The 12,223-nt window shown below is 37.7% G+C and overlaps 1 protein-coding gene across 1 annotated transcript; it reads left to right on the top strand.

The window, feature by feature from the left end:
* The first annotated feature begins 10,535 nt into the window (after nt 1–10,535).
* LOC140246342 (probable G-protein coupled receptor) lies at nt 10,536–11,867 on the top strand. The gene has a single exon (XM_072325814.1). It carries the CDS (start codon nt 10,536–10,538, stop codon nt 11,865–11,867), a length of 1,332 nt encoding a protein of 443 aa, XP_072181915.1.
* Nucleotides 11,868–12,223: the final 356 nt, after the last annotated feature.

The following is a 12,223-nucleotide window of genomic DNA, read 5'->3' as shown; positions in this document are numbered from 1 at the left end:
GGACTCTATGTGAGTTGATATCTTGTCAAGCAACGAGCTTACAACATTCGTATATCAATTGTGTTGAATGAATCAAATTTCTCTTTCATTCACATCACAGAAGGGGAAAACAGATTGACTGATGAGGATGATAGTGGAGAGAAGAACGAGAGAGAAAAGTAACTAGTGATGAGAGAAGGCACATAGAATAATCCAACTAGAATTGATTTCTATATAACTAATGTTATGATTATTATTATGATTATCATCATCATCATCATCATCGTCGTCGTCGTCGTCGTCACTATTTATTTGAACTTATAAAGAGCATATACAATATATATATATATAGCATATATATATATTTATGTATATATATATATATATATATATGTATATATATATATATATATATATATATATATATATATATCATAAACAATATACAAACATAAAACAAAAACTAGAGTGAACATTACGAAAAGATGTACTGTACCCTACATGCAATACGAATGATAGAGGTAAAGATGGTGACAACATGTGAGTCACGTCACACAAAAGTAAAGACATTTTATTGCCCGTAGGCATGTGAGCCCTCACATGTTGCCTCCAAAATGTTTTCAATACGTAATAAATATCCCTTGATATTCAATTCCATGTTGACTTCGGCTGATGTGAATGATTCTACACACTCTGCATGCAACTGTATGATCAGAATATATAGCTTATTTCTGATTCTTAATAATTCTATCTTTATTTCCTCTGCAACCATGTCAGCACATCACCTTATAAAACACCCTTCCGTGATGTCAAAAAAGAGCAAAAGTCTGAAAATCATCCTGAGGTCTTATTCAAAGGGGTTCGTAAAGTATTCACTAGGTTCACTGCTTTCTGTGATTCTCATGCGTTCTGTCTTTTTTTGTTTGTCACATCTAAGTAGTACAGTGGAAAATCTTTCTCAGTTTTAACATGTATTATCAAACTTGCAACCAAAATATGATGTGTGGTCATAAAGATGGCAGTCACATTGTACACCAATACGTAGTATCATTGGTCGTTTCTGTCATCAACTGATTTAGTGTGGCTTTTGTAGTTACTTTCTTTTACACTTCATACACGGTATAGACAGAAATATGCAAAAGCGCATTTTGGCGTGGACGTGTGAGTGTGTGATATGTGCAGGCGTGCGTCAGGGTAGTAGTCTAGCAGCCAGAAAGGGTCCCCGTGCACCCCCCCCCCCCCTAAAACAAAATTCTACGATATGTTCGAAGATCGTCAGAACCTGTATTTTCCGAATCCGGTTGTCGCCAGCGGAAAAAAAGGTTGCGCGCGCGTCTTATTTGCATATTTCTAAGATGGCCGCCGCCCGTTGCTAGGAGACGGATTATTTTTGAATAACTTTAGTTAGGAATAACAAATTACCATAAAAATGGTATCATTTTGAAGAGAATTAAATTTCTTACAAGCTGATACCCCATTTGATGGGATAAATAGTTGTTGTCATGAAATATTAAGGAAGGAATTATTTTTTTTAGCATTTTTCTAAAAAGATACGGAATTTGGTTATAATGTTCTTTTCCATACATCTAATATGCATTTACAAATAACATTTGAAATTTCCTAAAATTATCCCCCAAACATAGCTATTATCATGTGAAAACGGCTTTCCAATACACCAGTTCCTTTAAAAGTTACACGACATTAAAGGGGATAAGGTTCAATAGGTTTTACAGCAATATTTAAGGGTTATAATGTCTCCGCGCGCAATTGCGTAGGTTCTGTATGTGGGGTTTGTTGTAGATCACTGCTATCTATTGATCAAATCTCATCGAAATCGGCGAAGAAAGAAAGAAAAATTACACTTTCTATTCCTTATATGAAATAAAAATGTTTTTTTTTTCTATTCTGTGTTACCAAACTCAATCCATTCAGCTTCCATATGAACAGTTTCTTGTCTTTTTGGATTCCCTCCAAAATCACAACTTATCTGATATTAAAAAGTTAAAGAAAAAAATTTGACGTGACAGTTTCCTCTTATTGGAAGATTAAAGTGAAAAAAAAAAGAAGAATCTTATGCTAAAAGCCCTAAGAAATAAAGAACTTGTTAAATGGCATTTCAGAGCTTAAAATGAAACATGGCTATCTTATTTTTTCATAACAAAATGAAGGGAAGTATCTGTGTAGTTCATGTCGGCCCATACTGGGTTACTATTCTTCAGAAATGGTCCCCGTGCACCCCCCCCCCAAAAAAAGAAAAATCTACGATGTGTTCGAAGATCGTCAGAACCTGTATTTTGCGAATCTGCTTGTCGCCAGCGGAAAAAAAGGGTTGCGCGTGCGTCTAATTTGCATACTTCTAAGATGGCCGCCGCCCGTTGCTAGGATACGGATTATTTTTGAATAATTTTAGTTAAGAATATCAAATTACCATAAAAATTGTATCATATTAAAGAGAATTAGATTTCCTACAAGTTAATACCCCGTTTTATGTAATAAATAGTTGTTTTTTTTAATACATTTTTCCCAAGAAATACAGATTTCAGTAATGTTTTTTCCATACATTTAATTTCTGTTTACAAATAACATCGGAATTTTCCTTAAGTTAAACCCCATAAATAAGTACTATTCTGTGAAAGCGGCTATTAAATACACCAATTTCTTAAAAAGTTACACGACATTAAAGGGAAAAGGTTCAATACGGTTATACAGAAATTTAAGGGTAATGTCGACTTCCGCACTTGCTAACGCGTGTAATACTATAATAATCATTGCAAGTATGAGACCCTATCACTTCTTACATCCAAATTATTGATTAAATATCATTAAATCTTGTAGAATATGAAAACAAATTAAATTTTTTATTCGCTATCACCTTTGATCTACTCAGCTTCACTTTTAGTTTACGTCTTTTTTCATCAAATAGAATGAAGGCATTACGAGAGGTGTAATTTCATGACGGCCGAAACGGGCTTACCTGGATAGGGGTTTCCAACATATCGATATTAATCAAACTTCTCTTCATCAACTCTCATTCTTCTGATCATCTTCACACACATACTCACACCTCCAGTATCGCACACAGGCATTCATGCAGGGGAAATGAGCTCAGTCATGAATTTCGTGAATTTATTCAATACGCCATTAATGCATTCATGGAACATCAAACTCGAATGCTTTATTTAGATGTCGAAATAAGAGTTACATGTATACCGCACAAGCGAAATATTTCTCACCATGCTCTAGCATGAAATCAATTTATCGTTTTAAGATAAGATCGCACATACGTGTTCTCATTCTTTGGTGGTTCGCCTGATGGTTTTTAAACATATTGCTCATACGTGTATTATTGCCAAGAAACTAATAGATAGATTACAAATACCAAGGAATGGCATTGATAAAAACGAATAGTTGCAAGTCAAATCCAGTCGCTTTCAAATTCTGTGGGGTTTTTTTTATAGAAAATGATTTCATGGGTTGATTTAAATGCAATACAACGTAAACTTGGTTGTTAAATCCGTTAGGAGTGACTAATAATCAATATTATACAAAAATGAGAGAGAGAGAGAAAAAAAAATGTTATGGTTAAGTAGACCTTAATGCATGGATCTATAAAACATGAGGGAAATGTCTGAGGGAACATTAACTATGCATGCGTGTATGTATGTATGTGTGCATGTATATACTATAACTATGTATATATAATATATCTATATCTATAAATATATATATATATATATATATATATCACGTTTATATTTATGCAGGTTTGTATACTTTTGTGTTGTGTGTGTTTGTGTTCAAGGATGTATGTGTATGACTAATGTGTTAAACATTAGACATATTCAGAGTGTAAATGTTTAACCACAACGAATACAATATTTTCATGTTTTCCACAGAAATTAGTTGCTAAAATGATTTGAAGTGTATCTGCTATAGGCGCATCTGACGTGCAATCCACTTTTAGAGCGCATGTAAGTTCCGCTGGAATAACATTTTAACTCATGCATGAATTAAATACACCATCCAATGTTTTCAGATATCCATGCCCTACTCGTCCGCCGGTCCTTTTTAGATAGAGTAACTATAAATGTGCATTATCGATACCCAAAAGATTATTGACATGGCAGTTAAACACTTTCACTAGGTTGCCATTGTCGCGAGTCTCGATATGCTAATACATGTATACTATCTATCACAAATCGATTCTTAGTCTACGAGTGACCGTGGTGATCTTATCATGGCTTATCACATCTTGAGGTCTATGGTGGTAATCGTGTTGATCGTAGAAGAATTATTGGACTGTTCGAAAAATTACTACGATCAACACAATGTCTTTGACTGACATCAAGATTTGATTATCTGATGATCAGCACGATTAGTCCCCGAGTAAGACCACGATTTCGGGCGAATCGAGAAAGTGGACCCAGCTTAGTGAATTCCACGAGAGTGGTAACTTACCATAAGGATAATCAACACGACAGTTTCAATACCGTACATATCAATATTTACATATCTTCAAAGATTACTTCACCTATGTAATCTAGATTCTTTTGTATGCCTCCGCCAAGAAGTGGTGCCGGAGGCATTATGTTTTCGGGTTGTCCGTCCTTCCGTCCGTCCTTCTCTCCGTCCGTAATGAATTTTGCGGACAGCGTAACAAAAAAAAAAAAAAAAACAAAAAAACAAACAAACTGACATTTGGCATGTATGTGTATTGGGGGTGAAATTCTGCCTATCAACTTTTGGGTGCACATGCTCAAGGTCAAAAGTCAAAAGGTCGAGGTCAAATGCTTAAAATTTCACTATTTCCCTCATATCTCTGCAATGCCTAAAGATATTTTCTTGAAACTTAGTGTATACAGGTATTATCTAATTAAAATTCACTGGTAAAAGTTTGGGGTGATAAGGTTAAGGTCAAATGTGAAAAGGTCAAGTGAAAATGTTAAAATTTTACTTTTTTTCTCTGTATCTTGGATATTGTTCAAGGTATCTTCATGGAACATAGTATATATTATGCATGTACTGACTGGAAGTGATTATCTAGGGAATTTGGGGTTCATGGGGTCAAAGGTCAAGGGCAACACTTCAAAATTTTACTATTTCCCTCATATTTATGCAATGCCAGCAGGACTTTTTTTAAAACTTGGTGTATGCATGTATAACCCAAAATAGAGATTCTCTGGCAATTTCTTTTTTTTTTTGCCAAAAAGGTCAAAGATCAAAGATCAAGAGAAAGTGCTGAACTTGCTTCTTCCTCCATGTCTCGGAAGTGGCTCATGGCATCTTGAAACTTAGTACATTTTTATGCATGTTCTACCTGACAGTGATTCTCTTATGAATTTTAGGGTCAAAGGCCAGATGAAAATGGTAACAATTTTCTACACAATACAAAAATTGCACTTTTTCTCCATACCTTGAAAATTACTTAATGCATAAACTTATGAAAGGGCCAAAGTCAAGTTAAAGTCCTAAAATTCCCAAATACATGCTCTCCTATTCATCCAATTAGACCTAGGTCAAGGAAGGTGACCATTTGAATTTTGAATGGAAACAATGTCATTGTCGTTTTCAAATTCCCAGTAACAGGGCATTTAATCTTGTTGCTTTCGCGTGGCCTTTCTTTCTATAATATACAAGAAGTAAATTTGTTATTGCTTTCAGCAATAACAAATTTGGGCCCGTTTATCTATATCATGACGAACCTCCGGAATAACGAACCTTTGGGGGAAAAAAATGAACCTTCGGAATAATAAACTTTGACCAATATTGTTATATTGTACAAGCTTTAACGCCGACATCTATTAACCTACTACTACTTTCACTCTTTGAAAGGAAACACGCCAACAACCAACGACACAACAGGAATGGAAACAATGTCATTATTGTTTTCAAATTCCCAGTAACAGGGCATTTAATCTTGTTACTTTCGCGTGGCCTTTCTTTCTATAATATACAAGAAGTAAATTTGTTATTGCTTTCAGCAATAACTAATTTGGGCCCGTTTATCTATATCATGACGAACCTCCGGAATAACGAACCTTTGGGGAAAAAAAATGAACCTTCGGAATAATAAACTTTGACCAATATTGTTATATTGTACAAGCTTTAACGCCGACATCTATTAACCTACTACTACTTTCACTCTTTGAAAGGAAACACGCCAACAACCAACGACACAACAGGAATGGAAACAATGTCATTATTGTTTTCAAATTCCCAGTAACAGAGCATTAATCTTGTTACTTTCGCGTGGCCATTCTTTCTATAATATACAAGAAGTAAATTTGTTATTGCTTTCAGCCGGCAGCATAGCTTTTGATGGTTTGTGATATCATTAGAATTAAAACATTGAGCTCTCCATAGCTGACAATTGTAAAGTAGTAGCCCGCCAAAGTTGGATTACCTTTTTTTGATACGCACTGTATAACCTGGAAAAAAAAAACAGATTTATTGGGTTTTTATCAATTGTACATTATAGCCACTCATATAATGATGTATTGTTTGAGTTAGTCTTCGTACACCACTTAATTACCAACTGCTAATAATAGTCGTAATCTTCGTTGTAATATTAAACTAGAAATGTCGCTATGACGACTGGTATGCCTCCGCCATAATGCATGATTCTCCTAAATGGTCTATAGTACATGTGGACAATGTGTGATTACATTTTCACAAAATTGGCAAAATATTATAATGGCATGTTTGTCACAAATGTGTTGAATGGTCACCTTCCTTGACCTAGGTTTAATTGGATGAATAGGAGAGCATGTATTTCACTCGATCTTTGACCTTTGACCTATCGTAGATTTTTTTTTTTGGGGGGGGGGGGGAGGGTGCACGGGGGACCATTTCTGAAGAATTTATGATGTAACCCAGTATGGGCCGACATGAACTACACAGATACTTCCCTTCATTTTGTTATGAAAAAATAAGATAGCCATGTTTCATTTTAAACTCTGAAAGGCCATTTAACAAGTTTTTTTTATTTCTTAGGGCTTTTAGCATAAGATTCTTCTTTTTTTTTCACTTTAATCTTCCAATAAGAGGAAACTGTCACGTAAATGTTTTTTTTCTTTAACTTTTTAATATCAGATAAGTTGTGATTAATTTCACGTTCTTGGAGGGAATCCAAAAAGACAAGAAACTGTTCATATGGGAAGCTGAATGGATTGAGTTTGGTAACACAGAATAGAAAAAAACATTTTTATTTCATATAAGGAATAGAAAGTGTAATTTTTCTTTCTTTCTTCGCCGATTTCGATGAGATTTGATCAATAGATAGCAGTGATCTACAACAAACCCCACATACAGAACCTACGCAATTGCGCGCGGAGACATTATAACCCTTAGATATTGCTGTAAAACCTATTGAACCATATCCCCTTTAATGTCGTGTAACTTTTAAAGGAATTGATGTATTGGAAAGCCGTTTTCACATGATAATAGCTATGTTTGGGGGATAATTATGGGAAAATTCAAATGTTATTTGTAAATGCATATTAAATGTATGGAAAAGAACATTATAACCAAATTCCTGATCTTTTTAGAAAAATGCTAAAAAACATAATTCCTTCCTTAATATTTCATGACAACATCTATTTATCCCATCAAATGGGGTATCAGCTTGTAGGAAATTTAATTCTCTTCAAAATGATACCATTTTTATGGTAATTTGTTATTCCTAACTAAAGTTATTCAAAAATAATCCGTCTCCTAGCAACGGGCGGCGCCCATCTTAGAAATATGCAAATTAGACGCGCGCGCAACCTTTTTTTCCACTGGCGACAACCGGATTCGGAAAATACAGGTTCTGACGATCTTCGAACATATCGTAGAATTTTGTTTTAGGGTGGGTGCACGGGGACCCTTTCTGGCTGCTAGACTATAGTATGCGTGTTTACTCAAGTCTTCTTCTGCACCGATCTCTCTCCCCCCCCCCCCCCCCCGATTTGTTATTCGATTCTATCGGAAGGGACTTTCGTCTAATGGCGCAAGCAAAATGATGACGGTTTTTAAGACACTCTACAAACCCTCAATTCAGGTTGGATCCACTAACGCTGAAACGGTGTAGTGTATCGCCTGCCGCATGAATGAAGTACCTTTGTCCTCGACCTGCGGACGAATTTAGACGCTATATCACTCTCGACATCAAAACCCTTCTATCTTAATGAGATTCGGCTGGCTTGTAGTGAATATCTTCTTGTTGTTGTTTTTCATTCTCTCCCTCGCCAGTATGTCGAAAACAAGCCTCACAAACATTATAACACGACAAGTGTTCAATGGGAGTCTCCCTTTCTCTCCATGTGACTTTCAGTGTGATACAGGTATCTACATCACGTTCCAAAGGTCTTTGTATGACATCACCGCTGAATGCAGAAACAAACTACATTTACGAAAAATCTTTGTCGATCGAACAAGTTTTATGTTTGTACATGCTGTGATTTAATCATCCAGTCATTAATTCCTTCAGACTGCATTTGCAGGCGATCATCGATGTCTACCAAACTTGAACAGTCGGATGTGTTAAAATCAGAGACAGAGTCAGATATGGGTTGGAGCGTGAGCGTGAAGAATATATCAGTTGTACACGTCTTCAAATATTTCCTTTCGTTTTGCTTATGTAACAAACCAGCTAAGTCAGAACGTTTTATCATCCTCGTTGTAACGTAATAACAAATATCTTTCAGTTGTCTTACCTTATCTAAACCGAGTGAAACTAGCGGTGATATAATGTTAAAAGCATAGTTAGGACGTATGCTAAGTAATATGAAGAATAGCATAAACTTCAGTCACATTGCATTCGACTACTGAGAATATGGAGATATAATGGCAGCCATGTGTCTTGGCTACATTACACTGATTGCGTCGGTGTCTAAGCCCTGTTTAAAATCGTACCAACGCGTTATACGTTTTTCGATGCACCAAGTTAGTGAGAAGCCCGATTAATAAGTGAAACAGTTGATTTGGTTCCACTTTGTATATAGACACTCGTGAATATGTATAAGTAGATAGCATTACGCGGTGTTGACATCACGTGATCTGGTTCTGACGTCACTGGGCGATGGAAGGGAACAAACATAAGAGCAAAGGATTTGTGTCGTCTGCTCAATTGGATGGCTGCGAGGCTGAGTGGTAAGCCACGATGAAGGAGAACAGAAACGACGGCGAGTCTTGAGTATCTTACGTCCGCAAGAATCTTTCATAAACATTATTTATACCACAGCCGTGTTACCGACTGGAAATGAAATCTTGTACTTCACATCCCTTATGTGGCCTCGCATAACTACATTGTCACATGAGCGTAAGTAAACATGATGTGGAACTTGTCTATTGTGCCGAATTCCTGTTTGGAAAAAATATGCATCGAGTGCCTCGAATCTTTACAGCTTTAGGATTTTCAGTTTTCAAAGGAGGAGAATGAAAAATATAAAGTAGTTAAAGATGATCAAATTGGAGACGGCTCATGCTGACATGTAAAGTATTTTGCGTGGTGAACGTCGCGCTACCATCGATTATTTAATGGCTACGAGAGAAGTGTCGCCAAGTGAAGATTTTTCGGAGGTTCTTGTTATTTTGTCGAGGTGCCTTCTCTCCTACCTTGTTTAATTAACTCGAACTGCATGCAGGAACTGTGAACGGCAAGACCCGCTGGTGCTTCGATTTTTGTTTCATTTTCGGCTTCCTCCAAGCATTGATCGAAGCGTTCCTGAAAGTGCTTGCATCTCTCGTCAACAAACTCCAACATCTAGAAATCAAAGCATCTGCTAAGGAGCTGGTTCCTGAATGACGCGCCTTTCTGTTTCAGTACGATTTATAATCACGACCTGACTTTTTCTTTATTCGAAAAATCTTGATGACGATCTATGGAGTGATCATTTTTTTTCTCTCTCTTCTGCCCACGTTGCTATCATGATTTGAATTTATATCAAAAAGTTGGAGCGCATGTTACAATCACCATAGTGTAAATACATTGCTGTCGGAAACACGATGCTGATGACGAAAACATGTATTAATCCGGAAGTACAGCACTGTAAAATAACCTAATGGAGTGTACTCATTAAGATCGAGGTGATCCCACATAAAGTCCCCTGTATCTACGTCTCTAACTTATCCCCAGGCAACAGGGCATCTGTGGAAACCAATACCGCACCTCAGGAACATCGACCGCAATGACTTTTTAAATAACATTCTACTTGACTTTCAATGGAAATAAAGTTCTTTTTGGATGCTTGCATAACGGACTCACATCTCATCTGAGCATGCACGTGATAGTTAAGTGTGTGTTCACATTTTATGCTTGCTAGTGACATAAACCAGAACAGAAAGACCGAATACTGCACCGTTAGTACATAAATCTCAACTTCGACGAGGAATTCCCTGCGGATGTACAAATCGCAGTGAGAAGACATTTCACAGCGTTTTAAGACGAAATATAGGATTAGGTGTGTGCATGGATGCTCGAAACGTAAATCTGCGTGTCTCCTTTTCTTAACATAGTTATCTCTCTCGCAGGAGACGAGCTGCAAGCGGGAGACCGAAAAAACAACAACATGAGAATGGATGCAGCCTCTTTGAATATGTCTTGGAACAGGACAGACCTAGCACACGATTCAACACCAGCTATAGCCATAATTTTTGAAATGGTGCTCATGGTTGCTATCAATCTATCCGCCATCGTCGCCAACACGCTGGTACTCGTCATTCTCGCAAAGACACCGGCTCTTCATACTCTCACACACTTCTTTGTTGCCAACCTCTGTACTCTAGATCTCCTATGCTCGGTAACAGTCATTCCGTTCTCGATCGTAGCGTATGGTATGGGCGAGTGGAGACTAGGACAAACCTACTGCGAAGTCAATGGATTTAGCAATACTTTCTTTGCCACAGCCTCCATCCTCACTCTCAGCGTTATTAGCGTTGAGCGATATTACTCCATCGCTCATCCTATGGTTTACGCGGCAAAGATGACTATCAAAAGGACGGTCCTTCTTTTAGTCTACATCTGGGCCCAGTCTGCCATCTTATCGGTGCCGCCCTTGCTCGGTCTAAATTCGTATTCCTTTAACGCAAACCGTGGACACTGCACGTTTGTTTGGGAGCGGACAGTTCGTCATATTGTCTACGTGGTTGCATTAGCCTTATTGTGTTTTGTGATACCAGGAGGGGTTGTCATAGTGACATATTTCAAAGTATTTCACATTGCGCGAGAGGCTGCGCGTCAGGTGTGTCCTCTGCCTTCCGTAGAAAACTACGGTTCAACGACGCGCCGAGATGTGCCGACAGTGAGTCAATCGAGACATGGAGAAACCGGAACAGCAGGAGGACCTGCTAGAGGAGAGGGATCTAAGCCAGACTCAAAGCAAACAGATGTCCCCTCTCCCACTTCTCATAACTGTTTTTCGATTAAACGATTCTCACGAACCAAATCCAAACACTCAGAGTCCTCCCAAAGCGGCGACCTTAAGGCTGCAAAAACCATTCTCTTGATTGTAGGGGCATTTTTTCTCCTCTGGACACCGTACTTCATACTTCACGTATTTGGCGTCATTCATGGAGCCTTTCGCCGCCAAGAGCTCTGGGAACGCCTCACCACATGGCTTGCCTACACCTCATGTGTCATTAACCCGATTCTCTACGGCATGCTAAACCGACACATTCGTCAGGAGCTTACTCACATGGCCGATGTCTGCAAGAACTGCATCCTTCGGCGCGGCTCTCAGGATGAGGACGATTTCCCTGGCGGTGCCGAGGATTTCTTCCAATTTTTGGAGAGAACGACGACGACCACGACGACGACAGGGAGTTCGAGGACGACTGGAGCAAAGATTGCAGAGTTAGAAGCTAACCGCATACCGGGACAAATTGACGAGATCTCCGAAGGCAACTAGTAATGATACCTGGATTAGGACAAATTTGTGTCGTGTTTTTTTTTTTTTAATTCAAGTCAATCGCTGTATATCATGGACTACAGAATCGGGACACACACAGTGACATAATTGTTACCACAGAGGCCAGAAATCACTTTGTTTTTGTAGAAAGGTCTTAATTTGTGAAGTTCTGAGAATTCTCAGTATGTCTGAGGAGTCTTAGGATAATGTTTAGTTTGCTTACTGGATATCTCATGACACTTGTAGACGTTCAACAAAATATTGTCCAAAGAGTAGACTTAGGTCTTAATTGTATTTTAGCATAATTTAAGGTGTCCTTTTTAGTTTTTATGATTACCTCTTTGTTTCCTAAATAT

Source organism: Diadema setosum, chromosome 2, assembly GCF_964275005.1.
Source record: "Diadema setosum chromosome 2, eeDiaSeto1, whole genome shotgun sequence".
Taxonomy (NCBI): domain Eukaryota; kingdom Metazoa; phylum Echinodermata; class Echinoidea; order Diadematoida; family Diadematidae; genus Diadema; species Diadema setosum.
This window is presented reverse-complemented; position numbering and strand designations above follow the sequence as displayed.

Bases quoted from the DNA above. Each gene is read 5' to 3' on its own strand.
- LOC140246342 (XM_072325814.1), top strand. From the start codon at position 10,536: ATGGATGCAGCCTCTTTGAATATGTCTTGGAACAGGACAGACCTAGCA.